This window comes from Apus apus, chromosome 6 (genome assembly GCF_020740795.1).
Source record: "Apus apus isolate bApuApu2 chromosome 6, bApuApu2.pri.cur, whole genome shotgun sequence".
Classification (NCBI taxonomy): domain Eukaryota; kingdom Metazoa; phylum Chordata; class Aves; order Apodiformes; family Apodidae; genus Apus; species Apus apus.
Genome location: NC_067287.1, coordinates 20,879,817 through 20,905,812, shown reverse-complemented (window position 1 = coordinate 20,905,812; position 25,996 = coordinate 20,879,817). Strand labels below are relative to the sequence as shown.

Here is a 25,996-nt window from a genome sequence, read left to right as displayed (position 1 = left end):
ATTTGTTGAAGGAATTTTTAAAGAGCACTATGTGAAGATTCTTCTGCCCTGTTTCAAATCCTAAGCTTTTAATCATGTACTTCCCTCCTTGATGTTCTGCTTCTCCACCACAGTCAAAAGGCAGTTAATAAATCTGCTACTTCATTTGAATTTCTCCATCTTGCATGCTGTTGTGACTTTGCATTTTAACCTGCATGCTATACTAGACAGAACAACTTGCTATTTTAAGATTGTTCATAAATACTTAATTTCTTAATTGTTTTATGTTCAAGGGAAAAAAACAACAAACAACAAACCCTAGAATATTTTCATGTCATTCACTCTTGCTGATGGTCAGTAATTTTCAAACCTTCAGTTAAACATTAACAATTCTCCAGTTTTCCAAGACTTCTACTCAAAAGACACCAGAATATAAAATATTTTGGCTTTTTTTTAAATGGAATAAAATGAGAAAGTCTTCATAAAGGATGCAAGATTCTATCACCAAAATTTATGTGAGGGCTGGCAAAATAGAATATTTTGGGCTCCAATTTTGAGTTTCCTCTTTAAATGTCTCCATGACAAGTTCCATGGTACTCTGAAAATTATTTATGGAACTTGAGATACTGCCTAGCTTAAAAGACTTTGGAAGTTTTGACATATGTTTTTCAACTTTTTCAACACTGAAGCAGCTGCCAGCTTTGCTAGGTTTAGATTAAGTCCTGACAAGGACAAAAAAGCAGGAACAATATTTAATGTTTATAAACAAACTCCAGAGAACATGCCCACCTACTGCAGTACATTTTGCCAATGTAGACAGCACAAAGATTCATTTAACATTTAGGAATATTAGGAAACAGACTAAATCCCTTCTGACTTCTTCCTTCAGCAATCTGGCAATCAGCCAGTTGGAATCTCTTGTATTATGAGTCAAAAACTTAACTGACCCACAATAATGAGTTCAAGAGGTCAAAAGATGTGTTTGGAAAGTGAGCAGCTCTTTCTTATAATCTCCCTGAATGAATTATCAAATACACTTATAATGTTTAGTGAAAACATAATGTATACAAACAGAGCAAATGCTCACTGTTAAGTGAGAATTACCAATATCCATAATTTGCAATATATCTTCCCCCAGATTCTTCCCAGACTCTAGGGCAGAATGAATGAAAGGAAAATTGGCTAAAGCTTTGGGCATTATATATATATTTATCTTCACTAACAGATTTACAAGGACCAAAGGTATAGTATGGCTTTATAGAACAAGTAAAAGACAAAGTTGTTGCCTCAGACAAACTGAAGGGTTTTTTTGTAGGTATAGCATATTAAGTGAAGCTATGAGTAGCCACTTAGTAAGTGGAGGAACAGAGAAATATTTAAAGTAAGTGATATAAAAGAGGTTACACAGTAATTCAGAGAGACTGAGGAATAAACCACAAATCTCTACCATGTTTTTGTATTATAATTCAAAGGGTGCCTAAACATTCTTGGTATTTCACTAACATGCAATTGCATGAATAGCTGAAATACAGCAACATTGCAATAAACTTGCATACCCTGCTGTAGTTAGAGAATACAGAATTAGCTACAAAGTCTTTATCAATACTCAGTTATTAATACTGCAGCAGAAACATTTTTATAATTCTGATTATCATTCCTGATCAATGTTTGAATGTTCTGTTGTCCACATCTTATTGTAACATAGATTCCTACTTTTTTCCAGTTCTGCAATTTAATGCTGCATGAAGTACAAGTCTTTAGGAACTAATATTTCACAGTGCATGTGGTAGTACAGGATTAGTAAAGGGGAAAAAAAAAAAAAAAGGAAAAGGAAAAAAACCTGAGCAAGAGCCTGTGCCAGCATCCTCTCTGTTTCAAGAAATGCTTCCTGCCTAGAGGCAGCTATATATTGATGGCTGCTCTGGCTCCCAAATGAACTACAAATCAGTATCCATGTGCTAAAAAGATGGGAATAGATGTGAAAAAAACAATTCAGCCTTGCTGGAACAAATAGACGTGAAGCAACATTCTGATGTACTAACCTCTGTGTTTTAAGGAACATCGAATACCCTTCGTAGAGTTAAACTTCATATAACTGCCTCTATGGCAAAGCTGTTAATGACAGGTATATTGTTGTTAATAAGCATTTCTGCCCTGGTATTGTTAGAAACCAGACAAAACACACAGTTAGGTGATAGCTTATAAAAGGGATATGGAGAAGAGATAATTATAATATCCAGAGCTCATCCCTATGCAGCCATGACACTGGGCTTTCTCTCAAAGTTCTTCCCCATGAGAGCACAAGAAACCGGCAATGCAGAAGCGGAGTGCTGATGGTTAAACTTCGGCTTCACTCAGGACTATAGCAAAACTCAATGATTTCATGCTAAAAGATGCCACCAGATTAAAAAAGAACCTTCTTCCTCATTACAGGTGTGGAAAGAGGGGTACCCTGGCTGGTCTTCTGAATCTGAAAACACCTGTTTGCATAAGGATAGGATATATCTGCATCTCATTGATGAAAATAACTTAAGAGAAAAATAAAGCTGGTGGAAAAGTTTCAAAAAGCATCTTTCTTTTCTTTTTTTCAGTAAAAAAGCAAGAGATATAAAGAACAAATTAATTTTAAATCTCATCTTTTACTAGTATAAATATATATTTTTAGTTAATTTCTAGCCTAAAGGAAATAATAGAGTAAAAAGCATATGAGTAAGTTATCTCATGGTAAAGTTACAATATGTTTATCAGCAACAAACTGATGATAGCAACAAATGTGCCCATTAGTAGGCTCATTGGATAATGAAGCACCCCTTCAGTTCGGAGGTATGAAGAACTGTGCTGGCATTCAGCCTAGCTATACTGCATACAAGTTTATAAATGCAGAATGAAAGAAATTGAATTAAGGAGATATTTCAGTCTGTGGCTCCAGAGGCTGACTCAGATGAACCTGCCAAAAGGGGACAGCTTGCTCCTTTCTACCCCTCTGTCCCTTATTCCTGGTCGTATTAAGTACTCTCTCCTTTACTTCAGCTGTATCAATTGAGGCACCCCTCTGCAATCACTAACACAGTAGAAAAATATCTGTGCTTATGCTGGCTTAGTGTTTTTTTTCTCTTACTTTAGAAGGTCTAGCTCAGGAGGTTTTGACAATCACTGGAGCTGCAATAAAAATACCATCAAGAGCTTGTTTCTGGGAACTGTGGGAAAATAAGAGAAAGAAGCCAATTCTTCTCAGTAGCAGTGAACTTCTAGATCAGCTGTCCACATCTCTCCATCATACCCTCCAAGTCAGTAGTCCTGACTTTCTCGTTGGCAGGCACAATGATTTTAAGTGATGTCCCAAAACAGGCAAAACTAGCATGGCTCAACTCAAAAGAGACTCCTGTTAAAATAGCTTTGTCAGTAAAGAATCAGAAGCTGCAAATACAAAGCACTAATGCTGAAAGACTTTCAAATGAGACAACATCCAGATACCTCCTGATCAGCTGTCATCAGCAGTGACTTCCTGGGTTTCCTCACAGTATAAATGCTGTTAACATCAGCCTCCTGATGTTTTTCTAGTTTCTGGAAATTTTCAGCCTGTGTTTTGAGAATTCTAGTGCAGCATAAATGGGAAAACATTTTATTTTACTTACCTTTTAAATGACGGCTCTGTAGTGTTGCTGTACTCCAAAAAAAAGGCCATCTACTTTCCTTTATCTCTGAACACCAGGGAATTAATGCACATTTCATTGCACCCCTCATGGGCACACTGATGAACAGAAAAAGCATGCACATATATCCAACAGTATAATAGAGAGGCTTTATTCAAGATGGGTTTTAATTGGCCTATTTACTTTGAAATGGTGTCTATACATTCAAATGACTTCTACAGATCACCAGAAATGAATGCCAGTAAATTTTTTAAGGCACCATCTGGACATGTGATCTTCTGCATGTCACATTCTGTATTGCAAATTATTTTATAAATGCATTACAAAGTTTTTAAAGGCTTTTAATTTGTATCAATTTTCCTAGGGGGTACTACCTCCCCATTACAGAGCCAAGCTCTTTACTAGTACATGACTATATTTATGCCTCTGGGGAAAACGATAATTAGATGCTCCTGCCTTCAAAGTGAACATAAAGATGACTGTTTCTCCAGCAGCCTGATCATGTCTCCTGTCTTATTGTTTACTGGCAGAGGAAGAACCAAGAGTCCAAGAGAGAACAAGATGAATATCAGGAGTCTGCTGAGAGTTGAGCTTTAAGAGTAGAACAGAATCTCGGATAGTGATGAGAAGGAATAAGAGAGCTGCAAGCTGCATTATCAGATGAGAAGGAACACCAAGAACAGAGAAATGGCTTTATAAATAGAAGAACCTGGACTAGGACTTCCTAAAAAGGTGGAAATTAGAAACAAGCTATTGGAGTGATAAGAGGAAAAACACAAGAAGCTTACTAACAGGAGAACAAACAGAATGAATAGTGAATGAAGACTGATGGGAAAGATGGATCATATAACAACCTGGGACAGGGATCCTAGAGCTAGTTGGCCAAGTAAATCTGGGGACATCAGGGACAATAATAGAACTTAGAGTGGTAGGGAGGATAAGATTAGGATTAAACTCATTGCAATAGAGTCCACTTCAACACTGCAATCTGCAGGTGCTACTGCACACAAGTTGCAAATATTTACCCTTGACAATGAAAATATTTAAGATGGATTAGGTGGTGACAGGGTGGACAAAGAGCTAAATGAATTCCTTTACATAAGCACTGATTCCTGCTGAGGGTGCTGGAAAGCAAAATCCTTCCTACATGCCAGACATGCATAAATTGCAGAAGCTTTTCTGTCACAGTACTCCCAGTTTGTATCATAGAATCATAGAATCACAGGGGTTGGAAGGGACCTTGAAAGATCATCTAGTCCAACCCTGCTGCCAGAGCAGGGTCACCTAGAGTACATCACACAGGAAGGCGTCCAGGCGGGTTTTGAATGTCTCCAGAGAAGGAGACTCCACAACCTCTCTGGGCAGCCTGTTCCAGTGCTCTGTCACTCTCACAGTAAAAAAATTCTTTCTGATATTCACCTTAAACCTCCTATGCTCCAATTTGTATCCATTACTCCTTGTCCTATCACTGGTCATCACTGAAAAAAGCTTAACTCCATCTTCTTGACACTCACCCTTTACGTATTTGTAAACATTGATGAGGTCACCCCTCAGTCTCCTTTTCTCCAAACTAAAGAGACCCAGCTCCCTCAGCCCCTCAGTATATGAAAAGGTTTGAGGTAAGAAATGCTGTCTTGGTTTTGATTCCTTCTTGCTCCACATTATGGAGATAGATTCTAGAAGAATGTACTGTAATACCATGAGGAATCCATCTCAGAGCTCCTCTTAGCACAAGACCCATTTCACTCTGTCTAGATCTTCTGTTTGGTCAACAGCTGGGAAAACTCTTGATGACTTTTAGGCCAGCCAATTCACAGCTGTAGGCAATCTGATCTGTCAAGTCTTACATCGGGGATGTCTTCTTAGGAGACTAGATACAGCTGAAACTTCTACTGTAATGCTGGCATAGCTCCCTCACCCACAGTGAGTGGTTCCTGGTATATTTTTCCAGAAAAGAAAAAAAAAACCACCAACAACAAAAAACCTGATCCAAACAACAACAAAAAAATCTGTCAAAAAAACCCAACCCACCAAAATCCCACAAAAGTCAACTTCACCTTGAAACTGTACTTAAAGCTATCCCTTTATTTTAGCTTGTACATTTTTGCTTGGGCTTTTTGCATTTTAAGCTACAGTCTTATGACATTTAAGTATATATGTGTTTATGACTTCTAAATCATGACATTTAATTTTCTTCATCAACGTTAGTAGGTGTTTGTTTATGATTATGGCCCACAGCTTATCTCACTCTAGACAAATTTCATATTACAGAATGATTGCTGAGCTTGTGAAGGTGCGTTCATTTGCATTTAATTCTCTTTTGAAACAGTGAAATTCTGCCACCCTCTGGACAACAACTAAACTAAGACATATTTACAATCAGACTCAAAAGTTAAAAATCTTACTGCCACTGATAAACATTCATTGCTTTTTAAGTACGTTTTAAAATCAATTACTAGGCTGAATGAAAACACAAACCAATTATGTTAAGTAATGAACAGCCTTCTTACTAACAGCATCCAATCAAACAGCAAAGTTTAGTGTTCTGTTCTTCACCTTCCCTAATAGTCACTTCATTGTTTACAGCTGTATTTTTAAAGACTTGCTATCAAAAAATAATACAATTTTTCAGCATGCCAATATGCATTTCCACAAACCGGAACATTCTGGAATTACTAGATTCTCTGTGACTGAGCAGAAACTGAATATATACAGAACCGAGTCAGTGGCAAAAAGAAGGCTAAGGAGAAGATTGCATTATGGATGATCAAATCAACTTCAAAAGGTATCAATGGGAAAACATCTCTTGCATTCACATGGCATGCAGCACTTAATGCTAATAATATTGCCAGTCAATGCATTAATATGATCATTTGAAACAGTAATGTCTGTGCATTCAAAGTTTCAAATTCTGCTTCTAGGACTAGTGTGGGGAAGGAGGGCTGCAGCATATATGCTGTACAGTACCTTGTTTTGGCTACGGAGCCTAGCTGCTGCTGTTCTTGGATGAGCTCAGCCAGTTGTTTTTGCAGAGACATATCTTTACCATGCACTTGTTTAATAAATGGATGCTCCAAAAGGTGGGTGACTGAAGGACGCTGTTCAAAATCCTTGATAAGACACCTGTGACAGAGAAATAGGGGTCTCAGGCAGTGATATTATATTACAGCATGATTTGAGTTCGCTTAATGTGTGCCTATGTACACTGGAATAAATCTAGCATAAAATACTTAACCAAGTGAATTCACCCTACATGTATACTAGTATAAAGGCTATGATTTTGAGTTTATTTAATCTCTCTTTTTAACTGTAACTAGCTTACTATGAAAAAATGGCATGGTACCTTTTAAGTGGTACACAGTCAATATACATTAAACATAACCTAAGAAAAACGGACAATATTCAATCCACTCTACCTTTTGTCTGATATGAGTATTGACTAAGAACTGTAGGATATAGTCTAATAAATACCACAAGTGAAACCTCGGATACAACACCAGTTGGAACAATTTGAAACAGAGCTTTGTTTTGTTTTTTTGAGATCTTCTATATTGCAATGATACACAATAATATAAGAATCATAGAAAATTCTGCAAACCTACATAATTCAGACTGGAAGAGAAATTACTGAGTCTGAATTAAATGTCAGTCAAGGTACCAAGGTTATCTCTGAGACAGGAACAGGCGATCAAGTAATGAATTAAAGAAATACATCCTATTAAATGAGCACAAAATAAACTATTGTGCTAATTTATATAATTGAGAATTAAAATTGAGAAAGCCATCATTAAAGTTGAATTTTTCTCTGTACAATAAAGTTAAATTAATACAGTCTAAACAGAAGAATTATCTAAAATGATTAGACTGCTTTAAGGTACCTTCTAATTCTTTGTACTAAAGTATTCTGTTTATCTTGCCCAAATAATGCTATTGACCTTATTTGAGAATGTGAAAAGAAATTCTGCCATTCAGTACATCATTACAGCCCAAGAAGAGTTTATTTGATCAGGTGCATTCGTATTATACGTCATATTTGCTGATACTACTTTACACACCTGAAGTACTTCCTTAACAGGGCCAAATATCACAAATAAAGATTACCTTTTTAGTCAAAAGCTCAATAAAACTTTAATACCTTTTAGAAAAATTTATATTGTAGCAGTATCAATAAAAATTTGCAAAACTTAAACTATATTTAAAAAAATAATTATATATATATATATATACACACACTTTAATAGATTTAAAATGCTACCAAACAGATTAGCAAATGATCAAAGTTTAGCCTCACCTCAAATACTTTACTGAAGCCTAAAGTCTGGTCTTACATAATCCTGAAATATCTTTCAACATAGCTTCAATAATTTAGGTTCCTGAAAAATATTTTCCCAGTCTCTTCTTGGTACAACTAGCCCAGAAAAGACAATCTGTAAAACAAGCTACCAATTTTGGCAAATTTTGCTATAGAACTATAGCTTCCTGACAGAAAAACTGAAGTAACAGAAACTGCTTTATCTCCCTGCCTCTGAGTGCAAGGCTATAAACACCAGTCCTTCCCTCCCATTAAGAGATTCATCATTAGCCTTCAACAGATTCTGACAACCCACTCCCCCAGCCTTTTCCTTCCGTGATCCATGGTTTTTAAAAAGCAATACACCCATACAGACAACATGATCCAAGCCAATCCTGGTTAAATTTATATGTTTCTTGAGAAAAAGGAAAAAAGCATTTGGAAAGAAAGGTACCATTAATCAGGAAGACAGAGGGAAAAAAACCAAACAACAAACCAACAAACCAACACAAAACTACAAGAAGAGATAGAAGGAAAATATTTTAGGGACAAAAGTTCTTAGCTTCTCTATTATGTGCCTGAAATGCTAGCTGTTTGGGTCTGGAAGGTGTTCTAATGAGCACAGGTAAGTTCTGCCAGGGAGTTCGTCTTGAATATTACTTTTGGATTACCTTTGCTTCTGCTTAATGCTCCTGCCAGCCCTCTGCTGCATATTCACTTTGCATGCATGCTACTCCTCTGTTTTGCAACTATCAAAGTTTGTTTCATTATATTGTTTAATCTATATGCAGCCTTTATTCTCTGGTGGTAGGATATTACTGCAATTTGTGGTCACTTGGGATTTCACTTGAAACACAAACAAAACTTTTTGAATTCATTAGACGACCAAGCTAATGACACAAGACACACCAACATGATTCTGTGATCAAAGACTCTATTCCAAGCTCAGACAGAGCACCTACTATTGTTCCAAGCTTGTGCCTATATTGGAAGAACAGAGCCCTTTCAGATGGTTAGTGAGATGCAACAACAAAGTAAAAAGCTAGTGACTAACAGCTGTGCGAGGGTAAGAGACAGCTGCTTAAATTCTCCTCTGTATCTTCCATTCTAGTACTACTCCAGCTCAGGCAAGAGAATGAGAGGAGAATTCACCATTCTCTGTGAATGCACATCTCCACTGTAGTTGGTTTAATCCATCAAGTTAAATAGCAAGTTCCTGGCATATTAGGAATGTAGCAGCAGAAAGACCAGACAGGTCACAGGAAATTGAAGCATGTATGCCATATGCACTCTCCCTTCTGGTCTGAAACAGAAGTGTTGACACAGTTAATTCTAGAAATTACTCCTTATGATGTTTCAAGTGCCAGTAACCAGCTTGCATCTTAGTCACAGCAGGTACTGGGGGCTCAGTGCATACTCAGATACTGATTGCCAGTGCGGTGTATCACCAGGCCTGCTGAGATGGAGTGTAGGATGGAGAGCTGTCATATGACACTGAAAAAATAGTCCTTATGTAAGGTGCGTACTCCTTTGTCCTAATTCCTCTCTATGTAGACAAACCTATTAATATTCTGAGGTATATTTACATGCTCTGCTTCTACACCCTGTCATTTCTACTGTGTTGCTTTTAGTACCACACTGAATGGGTGCTGCTGCTGTTCTTAGTCATCATTACATGTAAAATAATAATTATTGGGCCACCACCTATGTGCTAGTGAAAAATGATGCCTCAGACTGCCAGTGCCACTGCAGGTGTTCAGTGAGGTTTCATCTACACTGAAAGCAGTATTGACAATATACTACTCTTCAGAAAAAAAATAATTATAATATAGAATATCAGTTCTTAGATGCTAAAGCCTAGATGAGGGTGAGCATTATCACAGTGTTTCCTACTGACCTGCACCCTGAAATAGAACTAAAATGTGTGAAAAAATGAATTATATGAGTGTTTAAGTCCAAAGTTGCCAATACATTCAGTGAAATATATTCCATGTGAAGTCCAGAAAAAATAACAAAAAATTAACACATAAAAGTCCAGTGACATTAACATTCGAAAGAGGAAGAGTATAGTAACACAAGTTTTTATAATCTAATTGATCAGAAAATCTTCTTACTTAATGCAGCAAAAAAAACCCCAACATTGTGTGTATTGTGCAAGCAAAAAAATATTAAGAAGTTATATCACTGAAGAATTTGCTTCTGAGGAAATCAGAAAACTAAAATACTTTCAAGTGCTCATGTGAGCATTCCTTTAACACCAATTTTGACAGTTAGCTTAGGCACTGTCAAACTTCAACCATGCTGCAGTTACATACAAAACCACTAAATGTTATGTACCTGTAAACTAAGCCAGTTTGTTTGGCCTGTGGCAATTATTAAAAAACAAACAAACAAAAAAAAACCAGTAGTGAGACTGCCTTGCATTGAGCAAATTAACTAGCAAATCTACTACAAGGTGGATTTCATGTAAGGTATCATGAAAATATGATCATACTTAGTTTGCTGTTTTTTGGATCTAAAATAATGTGAAAGGTAAGTAAGTAAAGACTGAAAAGTAAACAAACATTTTACATTTTTGCCTTGATGAAAGTCAATCCATTACCTAATCTAATTCTAGGATTTTCCATCATGTTTTCTTGGCTGAAAATTAATTCTCAGAATTCATTAGTGTCACTACATTAAAAATACGTTGCAGCCATTTGCTGCAATCGCACAGCCAGGCTCCTAAGCACCATTTCCATTTTGCCACAATTACAAGCAAAGATGAAGCATTTAGTAGCAGGGGCTAAGAGCAGACTCTCATACACACAGGCCCATTTGAGACAGCCTCTAAAAATTCACTGGCTGCTTGTTCTTGGATGATAACATTGTCGGAACTGCTACCTCTCAACCATGTAAACTATCATTTTGCCAGCAGCAAATCAGATTACTCAAAAGGAGAGCTATTTATCAGCATTCATGACCTAATATTTACTAATGAATAAATGGAAAGAAATAGATTTCATAAGAACTGCAGTGGTGGCCTAAATCTTCTGGGTGTTCAGAAACAGAAAACAATTACTAACATAATTCATTATTGCAGCCAAACCTAAGCAGCAGTTGTTTCTTTCAAAAATTCTCTTTCATCAGATCTATTATGATCTACTTGGCTACAAGTACTTTCTTTAAGAATAAATAAAGCAAGCAGCTCCAACTCTTATGTCTTAATTACATGAAAATTCATGTCTAGTATTTTGTTTTCTTCAATTTTTACATTTATTGAATGCTACATTTTCTGATGATTTCTCATCTGCTGGCAGTGGATTGCTGAAACTATTTGGTCTAATAAACCAAATATCCAAGCAGACATCTAGTCACTGTGATCTATGTGCACAGAAGATGCATAAGCTTTTGTTAGAAAGAAAGTATGACTGTATATCAGACCCTATATTAGAGCTGTGGAATCCAAACCACGGCATCTAGGCAAGAGCTATGAAGTATCTGATTTGTTCAGCAAATGCTGAAGTCCCCATTGCTGCTCCTCTGTTCCCTGTCCATCTGCCACTCTCTGGCCCATCAGAGTGCTCTCCTCATCATCAACTCCTCCAACAGCTCTACATCACTCTTCATTGTTTGCACAAGTATCTGCTGCTCTGTTGGCTGCCTAGCAGTGAGGAATCTCTCCAGGACTCTCCTATTGGGATAGACGAGGTTTCTAGGGTCTTGAACACGACTTCAGGCCATCCTGAGGTACTGAGATCTTGTCCTCCCAATCCCAGAAAAACAGTTACCAGGTTGCCCTCAAAGACAGAGACAGATCAGCTGAGCATCTAGAACAGACCTTTCCAGAGGGAGAGGAGAAATAGTAAGGTTATATTCCTCTGATCCTCTCCTTAAGCATGGAGGAGATCTCTAGGTTCTGGGATTTTTATTCTATCAGAGAACGTTGTTTCACAGTGGAAGATTAATGAAAACAAAAGCATGACCTCAACTGGGTTGCCCCTCCTCCTTAGAGATATGGAAGGACAGACACTGACAAGCAAAATCATCTAGGCCAGGTATATTATGTCAGAAACTTTCCAGTTAAGGAAGGAAAAATAACAATCTCAGATTGTTTTTAACTGGTTAAAATGTTCTGTTCCTATTAATCACTCTGAATGTTTCTCCTACTTCTGTACCACACCTAGCTGTGGCAGACACTTGGTCAGTCACAAGCAGCAGACAGGTGGAGAAATAAAAACATTTGGTGTTCCTCTGTGATCTGCTGTAGGTGACCCTGCTTTTCTAGCAGGAGGGTTGGACTAGATGATCTTCAGAGGTCCCTTCCAGTCCCAACAACTCTGTGACTCTGTGACTGGGAATTATGCTTATAATAATGATGCAGGGATATGCCTGCTTCCCTAAAGCTTCCCTGCTTCCCATTCCCAGACCTGCCCATCCTCCACTGCTAAAGGCCACTCATCTTCAAAAATGAACTAAAAAGCTGTGACGGCTTTGCCAACAGCATTTCTGTTCTCAGTCCTAATTCAACAGGACATACAGGATACAAATAATCTTATCTTCAGAACTATATATAGTTGTGCCTTTGGAAAAAGCAAATGCTGAGCACTATGGGTATGCATCTAGGTTAAATAGGTCTCCTGTCTGAAACCCACATCCCGTGATAAATAACAAGCATTTTACTGTCCCTTCTGCTATAATCAGATATCAGAATGAAAGACTGAATTTATGAGGAAGTATCCAATCATCATGTGCATAATATAAATTCTGATGGTCAGAACACATTTATATCTTTATTGATCTGCCTTTTGGTAGCAAACACAGTAAATTACTCATCTTCCCTAGCAATGAGATAAATAGTCTAACACTGAAATATCACCAGCACCTGTTTTCTTAATAAATCTCCTTTCAGTTTAATTGTTAATATATAGTGCCATATAGTGTAATTTAGAGCACACATTCGAAACCTAACCAAGGTTCATTCACACTGAAATTGTAAAAAGATGTAGTAAATAGTTCTATCTCTTCTAAAGCTTCAAAAATTACAATTTTCCAGCTTCTTTTGGCTGAGTAGACACAACAATTTAATCTTGCTCATATACATGGTTTAGAGAACAAACAATAGAAACTCTATGGAGTGGCATCCCTTGCAGCTCTTAGAACGGGTCAGACTTTGCTCATGTCGAAAACCCTTAGAATTTTACCAGAGAACAGAAATTTAGTCAGAACAAATCTAGGGAACATCTCAAAACCACCAAATATATTTATTTATTGTATTATTAAATTGGGGGGGTTCTAGCCTTTTACCAGGAATGGGTCTGCTCTGTTTCTTTGACCTGTCATTGAAGACCCAGCAACACAAAGACCCTTCAGAACTTTTACAGCTGAGGCTTTTGACAAGAAACAGTATGTTTTGCGTTTGTACCAAATGCAAGGTGTCCATCCCCCTTTGACACTTCAGCATGCAGCTGATTTGAGGCAGTTGGAGCGCAGAGAAAGTAGAAGATAAGGAAAGCACAGTCTGATACTGACAGCTTATTTCTTTAACATCTTATGTTATAGCTGGAAAGACAGCTAAGGAAAGATATTTTTCTCTCCTTTCTTGTTTAGTACATTCTTTCCTATCTTCCAGTAAATAAGGACAGCCACTAAAAAGGCAACTGAAAATCCCATTACCATGTGCCAGACCTGACCTGTACCCCATGGCTTACAAGAGGAGAGCAGGAGCATTTGTGCTTCCTGGAGCTTCTCTTAATCTGAAAATATGCTGGACTGCTTCATTCCCAGCTCTCCTGTTGATTCTTGTGACTTTGCGCAAGATGCCCTTTCTCTCAGTTTCTTCAGCTGTAAAAAAAGAAACTGAAATCTTGTCTCTTGCAGCTCCAAGTTTTACTGCTTTGCCTATTTCCATACTTCTGGCTTTCATACCATCATAAATGCATTCAAACAAACCTGGATTGTCTACAACACCTCCTTTCTTTAAGAACTAGAATAATTTAACTGGAAGGAATAAGTCCAACCCTAAAAACAAACAACTACAAGATCAGCATAGATTTCCTTCCTGCCTGCCTTCCTGCCTGCCTTCCTTCCTGCCTTCCTGCCTGCTTTCCTGCCTGCCTGTCTTCCTGCCTGCCTGCCTGCTTTCCCGCCTGCCTGCCTCCCTCTCTCTCCCTGCCTGCCTGCTTTCCATCTTTGTGTTCATGTTTACCACTTCTTTCTTACTGGCCTCAGTCTTCTGTCATGTTCAAGTCTTTACTTTTACCAAATATTATGGAACAGAAAATATTGTAGGTTTGTAACATCCTGCCTTTACATTTCCTTTCAAGTAAAGTAGAGACTTCAAACCTGCAAGGGAGTTTCTCATTTCTACTTAAAATTGCAGATTTTTACTACAACTGCTCACTAGAAAGCTCAAGATAATTGTATGCATTATATATGTCCATTCATCTGTATTAAAAAGTCTCATGCAATACTCAAAAGTGGTGGAGATGCTTGTCACATACTACAATTTAGGATTCCAAGTTCATATGCAGGCAGATTTTCAGTCTACATCAATGAATAAAAAGCAAAAATTTATGGATTTGGTGGTAATCTTACACATCACAATTTGTATCATTCTGACATTTGCAAATCTCTTTGTCTTTTTAGACACTGTAAAATTAATGAGTTATGTCAAACGCGTATCATGATCTCAGCAACAGAAACAGTAAAATGTTCTTTACGTAACACAAACAGAATATTCCTAAACAATTTATTAGATTGTGAAAAAATCTGATCTGCATTCAATAACTTACATCTAGATGGAGCACTTAACACCTGTGTAATCTAGATGAGCTATTAATTTAATAACTCTGAATGTAGATTCATCAATATGAAATTCAGCTCATGAGGCTGTTTAAATGGAGTACAAAAAATAATTTATCAAGACTAAAAATCATTTTTGTATTGTAGTTGCAATGTTATTGCTAAAAAAAGCCACACTCTGATGATAAATGTGACCATAAATCCTGTAACTTCACATTTTTACTTTAGTACATCTTGAAATTCATAATTCTTTCATTTCCTCCAGCTCAAGAATTACTAATTAATTCAAAGAACCATAATACCTAACTACGGGTTAAATAAGTTTAAAAGGAGAATGTCTGTCCCTGAAGATGCCATTGCTCATTTTAATTAAAATTACCATTTAGTGATGTAATGTAAATAAAGAGTATTGTACCCTTCTGCTCCAAGAACATATTAACTCTTCTATCTATCCATAGAAATCAGTAAAGCTTTAAACTGCCAATAAAATTATTTGCAGCATTATGAGATAATTGTAACAAATGTGGGATTTTATTCATTTTAACATATAGCCTCTACTATTTTACGAACAATTTCTGAAGCACCATATGTTTAAAATGGTGGTGGACACAACTCTTAAAAGAGCAATGTCATCTACACTGCAGCTATCCCCTTCCCCCCACAAAAAAAAAGCTTCATAAACATGCATTGATTTAATGAACAGTCAATAGGGTGAAGCCTTCAAAACTACTTTTTTATTTCAAAATAGAAATAAACATAGGTAAAAGTATATTGTTTTCAGGAGCTAATCCTCCAACAAATTATATGATTGTAGACATGCCCTTATAGGAATGGTAAGTCCTATTAATATGCAGATAAAAATACACAGATAAGTAATACTTTCTCACATTGTGAGTGAAGCAGCCAAGTTCTTCATGGACAATTACAGAAGTACACATGAACAGGCATATACAGAATATTACTGGCCTTTTAAAGTATATATGTACTTGGTGTATCTCAGTAGATACCAAATACAAAATCAGGCTGCTGTCAAGAGATGGCCTGGCTGAAACTGCTTCTTGTCTGTATTTTTTAAAACAAAATATCTTACTCAGATTAGTTATCTCATTGTAAAGATCCTTCTCAGGACAACATATTGCAGTCTTTATCTCAAGTCAAGGTCCACAATGCTGGACACAAATCATAAATTTGCCAAGCTAAGAACTATATTAACCCTCTCTCCAGTTCAAATTTGTAAATTATGCACCTGATTTGAAAATGCTGCTGCAAAATCACCCCCCTTGGGGCAGAATACTCATAGTTAAAAATACTGACTTAATTTCTGGAAAATAAAATATTACTATTTTAACCTACAAAAGTACATTGAAGCTTTCAGCCCAGGCATGTTGTAAATCACCGTATTGTGTAAGTGAACACTTACAATAGAAGTGCCTCTTTGAGGCAGTGGCATTTCCATGGATGAGAATAGGAGGTGAAAAAAGCTACTATGACCAGGTTTGGCAATCTTAGCATAAATAAAACTATTGTGTAAACAGAACTGAAGTCAAAAGTATGCTTAGCCCCAGCTGCCTGCTTGGTTTGTGTCAGTACACAGGTCTGGCCCACAACTTGAACCAGATAAGCTTGTTATGCAAATGGCACTAGCCATCAGGATGGAGGTAGATAATGAAATTATTCAAAAGCCAACCACTCATCACACGGGTGACAGAAACATCAGGCAGGGTCCTAACATATGAATAAAAGGCAGCACGGAACTTATACAGTCACTGCTTTTAATTTATCATAACTAAGCTGTCACAAGGTGGGCATCAACAAATGCATAACTAATGCATATAAATGAGCCAATTATCAGTAATGACTAAAAGGTTTTGCAGTTGTATGATCCAATATTTCATTATTTTATTATTTCTAGAAAATCCACTAAGGCAAATCCAAGCATCCAAAAAAGAATCTTGTAATCTCTGCATCATAACACATTTACTAAAACATGATCAAGAATGAAGCAGTGTCACAGAAAATTCAATTTCAATGCTCTCTTAGAGGTAGCTATAAAACCAGCTTATTTATTACAATTGTTGCATTACTGCATGTTAAGAGACTGCACAGGAGCATACTTCCATACTTTATTGTGCATGTTACTGTAAAAATGAAAAGCAAGATTTGAGAAACTGCAGATGTTGCTGATGAGAGGAAGTAATTAAGCAAAATCAATGTGATTACAAAGATATAATTTGAAGATATCAAAAACCCAAAGGACAAGATTAAAAACAAGCATAGCCATAAAGTACTAATGTCTGACTTCTTTTATGAACAGTGCACACTTAACTAAAGGACTAAACAACTGTTAAGAAATGTTAAACTTTGTTTTTTGTCTTTTACTCAAGCTCAGCAGGGATATCTAAAAGGGAAGACATCAAGAAAAAAAACACCTATATAACGATGCTAGAGGTTAATGCACAATGCTTCTGAGAAGGAATGCAATCTTCTTTACCAGGTGCACTGAATCTCCAAGCACATATGGAATATAACCCACAAGTGCTAGAGTCCCCCCAGAATACAGGCCACCAGGGCAATCAGGTATATTTATCAATTTATCCCAGGTCAGAGTCAAGAAATAAATCAACTAAGGAGTTCAGAGAAGCTGAGAAGCAAATTACATGAGAAGATCAAAGTGTGCTCTATAGCTTTCAAAAAGTTAAGCATGGTCTAAAGCCTGTGAAAAGAAAACTGAAGTTTAAAACCTGCAAAAGCAACAACTCCATAAAGCAAATTCTGCTTGCAGATTGACACATGTAGGCCTTGCTTGAATAAACTGTTTTTAAAAGAAAATAAAACTCACTGTGAAATGAAATGGTTGAATCCTCTGCACCATTTTTCAGGATGTAGCAAAGTAGGAGGAGGATTTCTGAAAAAAATACAAAGTTTGAGAGTTTAAAATGTTAAAGTTTACTGGAATTATCTCACAGATAGTCAACAAAGCTGCTAGAGGTTCCACCAGGGAGAAAATTATGATCAAGAAAGTAATGCTTAAATTATCTATGTCCCCCTTCAGATGCTTGTTGGGTTTTTCCTGCTGCTGCTTATTCACTGGCAGTTCTCTTTTCAGGTCCTTCTCCACTTATGTCAATATCTTTGAAGCTGGTAGTCAGTATAGCTCACAGAGCTCTTCCCAACATTTCCCTTTCAATTCAGTCTGACTCAGGAAGGATCAAGTGAAACCGAAATATTATCTTAGCCATCACACCACTTTAGCCCTTTGCACCAGATCACTGACTATGACCAAAACTTTTGAAAGTCTGGGTATCTTCATCATAAGAACTTCCAAACTGTCAATGATCTGTAGGATTTTCAGTTTGGACTTCAATCTGTATTAAATTTGAGTGAGAATGTAAACTCTAAAACTTTTAAAAATAGATGCTATTTTAAAAGTGACATTTAGCAGATAGCATTTGTTTCTCACAAAACAAAAAGGCAAACAGCATAAACAATGTAAATGAGTGATCTGCTTTGTAGACTTGATTTTTCATGCATATTTATTCAAAGAGTAGCTGTTTTAAAATTACATTAAAAAATCCAAACAAAACAGTTTAAAAAAAGTACAACATACATACATTATCAGATACTAAACCACAGAGAAACAATACCTTTCCCACCTCTTCAGTTCAAAGAACAAACTAGGGCCATTTGTGATTCCAGACTATGTATTTAATCCAACACATGGAGTTCTATGACTTTTGTACACTTGCATCAGCCAACATCACTGCATTTCACCAACATATGGCTATTTCTGCAGTATTCAGAACTCATTCATGGAAAAACTAAAAAGCTACCTCTTCTTAACTTACTGACATAACTTATTCTACCCTTTTCATATAAAATCAGAATGCTTTGCATGCAATCTTTCAATCTTCTTTGCCACATACATAAGAAGCCAAAGAACAATACAGTCTTATTTTCTACTATAAGTGGCGGAAATTGTGAGAAGTGGATGTAAATGTTATTGCAAAAAGAGGGTATAACTGGGCTTGCTTTTTGAAAATGTCCTTTTTTGATGCAAAATGAGCAATCAACCATTTATTTCCCAGCTTGGTGTCTTTCTTCCTTTAGTTCTTTCTATAATTCATAATTAGTCACAGAACTACATGCTCTGTTTCCTAAGGCACATGCACTACTTGTGAGTTATTCTACCCTTCTATTCAGTGCCTTCCATGGTCATACTGATGCTGCTTTTCACTGGGAGCTTTGCTTCAGCAAGGACTGCTAGACTGAGCCTGTACAAAACACCCCTTACAGAAGCACAATATTCCTTAAAACATGAAGACATTAGCAAGCTTATCAAGCAAGAACTGCTGCTGAATCCTGAATGATACACACATAGGCATGTGCTGGAAATATCGTAATCCGTCGAGCTTTATGTGTTCCCTGTCATTCAGCCCGCCTCCAAAGTCACAGCTGGTAAATCAAAATCGGTCATTTTACCACAATAAGGCAAATGATGCAGCTCAGTGAGCACCATTTGTCCTTTATGTTAAGCTGTGAGCCTAATTACAGATCACTGATAATAGATATTTGTTAGCAAGAAGAAAATAAATCTTTTAATCTTAAAATACTTCTATGACACATTCTTAAAAATTGAAAATGCATTTACTATTTTAAAAAATATTTCAGTAAACATAGCCATATATTTTCTAAACAGAAATCATGACAAGGCTTCCAATAACCAAACTGCATCATCAGTCTACCACATTGTTTCTAATGAGAAATTAGCAGATGAACATCCAACACCTGTCACAATGAACAGGCTCTGGCAATCACAGCCTCATACACAAGTTGTGAATTATTTTCTAGCAGACTGAAGACACAATAGTTCTGTTGTTTATAGGTTTATACATAAAGCATTCATGCATATTTAAAAAAACTAAGTGAAACAGCTATAGAAAAACAGTCAGCCATGTCTAATAATGAGATTTACCTATAAAAGTTTACATAAACCAAATGGTTTCTATTAAAATACATCAATAATTTACATTAACTAATACCTGATAAATTCTCATACAAGTTTAAAATCCTGCCACTCCAGAGCACCCCAACCATTGGGTAATGCCCCGCAAACAACCAGACAATTCTTGACAGGGCTCAGAGGATTTCCTAATGCACTCAATTTGTGGCCCATTCAAATCAGTAAGAGGTTTCCACTAATCTGAATGAAAAATGTAGGCCCTCATGCATCTCTCTCCTACTAAAGGCTGCTCAAGTTTGACTGACTTCCAGTAATATATTTTACCAAAGTCCACTCAGTAGGAAGTATGGTACTGTATGCAGCCCTGTAAGGTTAAGATAGAAACTGCAGAGTTTAGATGCTTCAGGTGTTGAGAACCAGCACAAAATCCTCTGTGTATATGGAGGCAGACCTTTGAAATTGCTTTTTAGGTCAGTGGAAAGCTGTCATCAGTCTGAATGCTGCTGCATGAAACTTCCATGACTGGGAATCACAGTAGTACATTGGCTCAAGAGACCAAAAAGATCAGAAAGAATAAAGGATCTACAACAAAATTGGAAGCAATGTCAGAAGCATGGGATCTGGGCAAAATAGATCCAGGTCTAAAGCAATTGTCTGCTCACTGAGCTCGTCTAGGGGACTCCAAAGGCAATTGAACATCCTTTCTTCAAACCGCCTAGAATTGTGCAAGTCTTGACCATACTGGGCACCAATCTGCCTTAAGACTTGTTAACCAGATCTATAAGCAAAGCATTCCCACGCCTATGCAACCCTACAAGGCATGAATACAGTTACAGAACCTGGACTGAATTCAACAATATGACAAATTCATATTGAGTCAATAAACAGAAAAAAGGACCTAAGAGACTGTAGGATCCTAATTACTTGAAAGGGTCAAGGACATCAATCAACTTTTTAAGCTTTTTTTTGTAATACAGGGTCCTTACCTAGTAAAATACAAAATGAATACCAGTTTTCCTTTTCTCAGAAGAGAGTGATGGTTATATGTCTTGCCAAACATAAATACACATTTTTCCCCTCTTCCTTGTGATTTTATACATGATTGTTTATCTATTTTGCTGCCAGTAAGTTGTTAACTTAGCAGATTGACAATTAGATATGGATTCAGCTGCAAAACAAATGCAAACCCACAAATGAAAAAAATATCAACCATCTCTTTAAAATGCACTTAAGTTGAGATTTATTCACAAGTCTCCAGCTTAGGATATTTCATTAGCCAGGATCATAGTGAGCAAAAATAACTGGGAAAAGGTAGTCAGTTCCAGAATTATGCGCAAATCTCCTTTTGATTTTCAAGATTCCCTTTATATGCTGTGAAAAGGAAAGTGCTTCAGGAAGAACACAAAGAGGCTGTCAAAAGAAACCTAAGAAACATCCTTTACATGAACAATCCCATGTTCCAAAATTGCATATATCTGATATAAATTAGAAGTCACCTTTAAAGTAATGAGTGCAGACAGAAATAACGTGCTAAGCACATTAAATTACTTTGAAGGTCAAATAATAACCTTCAGAAAATGCGTTAAAACAAATCTCAATTATATAATTTTTTAGTTCAGACAGACAGAAAAGAAAATGAATGAAGTATTCCAAAGAGTTCTGCTTGGGAACATCTGGATTATCTTAGACTTTTTCCCTCGAACATCACTATTCACAGGCCACTGGTTTCAGTCAGACTTGGCAGCTGCAAGGTTTCATTAGCCTTTTTCAGGACTTGACAAGGCATCATTTATTTCTGCCATTTACTCTTCAGTTTCCAGTTTCGGTTTCTGGCTTCACTGAGATAGAAATAAGTATTCTATTTCAGAAATATTTTTGGATAGGGGTAAGACCATACAGCTTTGCATTCCAGTGGTCAGGCTTCAAAACAAATATTTAGCATAACTGAATTATAATTATGCTTTGCCACCTCATTCATTCACAAAAGTTTCAGAGAGCTAAACAGGCACTAGTAAATTAACTGCGACGGAAACAGAGGAAGTAATAGTAGAGATTTTTATTTATAACCAGTTCACAACTTTACTGCAATGTAATATTTTGCTTAAAACCATTGCTCTGTGAATTGGCAAAGCAGGAGAATGTCAGTTGCCAAAGAAATAAAAATATGACAGTAATACCTCCATGCCTGACTGAAATACATATGGTGCTGTCTAGACACTACAATTCTGTATTTGGAATATTGAAATACTGAAATTACACTGCATATTTGTAGAGTTGTATGGGAAACGAAATATCTATTAAAATCTGGGAGTGAAAATCCCACAGATAAATTTCTAAGGGCAAGTCCCGGATAGTACATGTTTCAAACTCCCACTGTATGCCAGCCAGTTTGAGACCTGAGTAGGCCACCTTGCTGAAGACACTGCTCAGTGGAGCAGATCCACTCTTGGAAAGCTAACAGTTGGCTCAACAAGAGGAAAACTTGGAAGGATACCACAAACTTTATTTTAAAAAATGGAGGAAGACTGACAAGAGAAGAACTACACAACTGGGAATCTAACAGAGAACCTGCTCTCATAGTTCTGTTTCTGCTGAGACCTGCCTCTACCCAGGCCACAGAGAGCAGCAAAGGTCCTTGTTATACCATGGTCAGACTGCCAACTTCATATTGTCCTGGACACACAAGATAACACATGGTTCCTGTGATTTTCCAACACGTTTTTTTGAGGCCCTTCTTTCCATCAATAGTAAAATCTTTTAACTAGAGTACTCCCATTAAAAGAGGGACTTCACAAAACCTTCTTTCCATCAATAGTAAAATCTTTTAACTAGAGTACTCCCATTAAAAGAGGGACTTCACAAAACCACAGAAGTAGTTTTGCCACTTGTGCTCCTTCTTTACCTTCATTTCTTTGTCTAAGTTAGCTCCTGTTTACAAAGAGGAAGACACCTTCTTAACCTTCCATTTTACAGAGGGGAGCCTCTTCTTAGTCGAGACTCTACAGAATACAAATAAATACAAATAAACCTAGAAGTAACCCCATAAAATAATTTAATCTCCATACACTTCATATGGCTGGTACTGAACATGGCCATCAATGATTACACTTGACAAAAGCAAGCACTTCGCTCTGCATTTTTGACAGGAAATAAGGATAACTCCTTAATTTTTCTTTTTTATGACTCAAAACTTACTGCTTTCAGTTTAGTCTGGTTCATAGCTTTGTAAGAACTGACACTATTCTAATAGCCCTACCAGCCTGGTTCAGAAATGAATACTTATAGAAGGAGTACATCGGTTAATGGTGGCATATTTCCAATGGACCATTAGGAGAATCATTATAAAAATTCTGAAGTAATAGACTGGATAAATGCTGAAGTACGAGGTATTTAAGAGCACAATTTTTCAAAAAAGAAATTATAATTTAAGGTAATATGCTTTCTGAGCATGAGGACTACATGAAATGGAATTTCTTTGTTCCCTCCCCTACTTTATCCAATAAGCTTTATTTTAGAACACCTGAATTTTGTCCACTTTAAAAAAAATTTTATGACTTAGGAATCCCTGTAGATTATAACTGAAGACTAATGAACACAGTCTGACAAACATGAAGAATTCATTCATTATAAAAAAAGTCTCACAATAGTTATACAAATAAATCCTCTCTTATGCGGAACTAAGTGATGATAAGAGCAATAAGATCATATCCCAGTAAGTTTGTAAGACACTAACTTAAAACTCATGCAGGCTGAGGAAAAAACCCTTGGAAAAATATTGACTCACATAGGCTAGGGAATCTGGGAATGGATGAAAGGAGTTAAATTTCAGGCAAATAATGCTAACAATGCAAGTGAAGTGTAACAAAGCGATTAGTGATGCAACGAGAGACAAATAAAAACCTACAAAGCTGAAATATTAAAACGTCAAGGAATGTGAAAATCAGGAGGGATGATTTTTATTTAATGCAGGATTTAACCAATAACTCCTGTTATATATTCTATGGTAAGCTTTGCACAGGAGCATTTCCTAGATAAGTTAATACATCCAGAGAACAGGAAGAGCTGAAAGGAGCAATGGTGAATGACAGACACAGGACAAAGAAGTGTTCTGGATGTTGGAGGCTACATCTTGGCAAAAGCAAAGACTAGATAAGGCCGAGATTAGAAAAAATATCAAAGGATTGAGTAAAAGGTAAAAATGAGAGGCAAAATGTAAAAATGAGAAACAAAAAGGAAGATGAAGACAAGCAAAGCAAAATCCCCAAAGACAAAATCTCTCTCAAAAAAAACCCAAAACCAGCCCTACATAAAAATGTATCTTTTTGGAAAGACTGAAATTTTGTAGCACCTAACAATAAAACTATACGGTTGTATATTCCCTGCTTTTTCTGGAGTGCAGAGCTCTGACACAGCTCTATTGAGATCCTTCCAAATGACCATACCAAGAAGTTAAATATTCCTCAAGGGGAGCTCTCAAAGAGCTTTTACTATATGTTTGAGTTGAACGGGCATTATTTTCACTTGTGGAGTCTTAAAAAAGCTAAAATAGGTCCCGCAAGATTTTAATATCTAATTTGAGGAATAATGACACACATGTACACACACACAAAAAAACCAAACAAAAAGAAAACCCAAGCTAACAAAAAATTTTACAATAAACCAGCTGAGAAGTAAGATATATTTACACCAGTAAAAATACAGGGTATAACATGGAACACAATTCTTCCTTCCAGAATTTCCTCTCAGTAATTAATTATGGGGAACTAAGTGTTGACATGACATGAGACCTCAATTTCAAATAAGATATAGAATGGCTAAACATAGAAGAAAACTACACTTTCAGCAAGTCAAATCTCTGGGTTTGTTCCAACATAAGATGTTTTCCTTTTTTTTTTTTTTTTCCCAGACACTTCAAGCAGATGCTGCCTGTAAAAGTCTGACATGTTTGCATGCTGGCAATTGATCAGGGATCATCAACTTGCCCAATAAAGCTATCTTATTGTAATTCAGAACATCCTTACCCAGCACTTGTTCTAATTTCTGAACAGGCTGATAAGAGGGAATTTGATATAATCTATACTGTGAATGAAGAAAGCTAGAAGACACATTTTGGCTAACATACACAAACTAAACTTCATAAAGTCAAATCACTTTAGTCAGCTAGGTAGAAAGATGAAAGACATTACTACTGTTTTTTTCCTAATATTCACAGGGACTGTGGCACCACATACCAAGCCACAGATACCAACTGTCTCAAGAGAAGAAATGTTTCTTTCCCCTGCCCCCACAAGCTACTGAAGCAACTTTGGAACAGACAAAAAAACATATCTACTCTCTTTCCAACAGCACAAGAGTAGTATTTTATGTTCTGCCTGGGAGTTTTTCTTGGCCTCACAACAGTGAAGAAAACTTGTACCTCCTGGAAGAACTCTTGAGAGAAGATGCAACACCACTGCAATCTAAATGGCCTTTCATTATTATAAAATAATCCCAGTGAAATCATTATTAACTCCCTGAATAGTGTAGTTATGAAAATTTATAACCAATGTCTACTCCAATAAATATTTCTTTAAAATTTTTATGAATTCTAACTTATACCTGTGATAGGAAAGAAATATAAGCAGTAATTGTTAATAGCAAATGTGTAGATATGCCTAGGGGATTATTACCACACTAAAAATAAGTAATGATGAAATATACTGTACAGAATTTTGACACTAATAAAACTAGTAACTGTAACAAGCAGATCAATACCTTTCAAAGCACAGCTCCTTTTCACCAAATATGTTTGCAAATAGCGTGATTACTGGTTATTGCATATTCTGGAAATTACTTCAGAGGCCAAAACACACAGGCATTAGGTGACTCTTCATTACAAAAAATAAAATAACAAAAGCATACTCATTACAATCCTAAGGCTAATCTTGCCAGCATGTGACTAGTTTCTAAAAAATTCTTCTTTCTTTTTATTCTGCTTCTAACAGTCAGTGAATTAACTTCTTTACAAATATGAACATCAGTATTCTATTTCTGCAAAAGGCATTTATTTTTCAATTACATCCCATGAAAGTCTCTGGTACAATGAAATGTATGAGGTGCCTTATTCTGTCTGCAATACCAATCTATGTGAAGGGATTATCTTTTTTAATGCAAAAATCTAATTTAATTTACTTGGCTCAATTCATTACAAGTGATGTGGGCTACTGAACTCCAACATTAACCACAGGCGATAAAGTAAGTTTTGGAAACCAACAGGGCTAATGGCCTGAAATGCACATTCACTTCTTCTGGGCTCTATATCAAAGAAAGACAGAATTTTATTTTTTCCTT

At 36.4% G+C, this 25,996-nt stretch overlaps 1 protein-coding gene across 2 annotated transcripts in view; it reads right to left on the bottom strand.

Annotated features, from left to right (window-relative positions):
* Positions 1–25,996, bottom strand: part of MYO3B (myosin IIIB) — a 168,065-nt gene that overhangs the window by 104,508 nt on the left and 37,561 nt on the right. For both annotated transcript variants that reach the window (XM_051624089.1, XM_051624088.1), the window contains exons 8-9: positions 17,546–17,611; positions 6,600–6,755 (exon numbers count right to left, since the gene is read on the bottom strand). In XM_051624089.1, the coding sequence (XP_051480049.1) occupies positions 6,600–6,755; positions 17,546–17,611 (222 nt within the window). The remainder of the gene's footprint in view (positions 1–6,599; positions 6,756–17,545; positions 17,612–25,996) is intronic.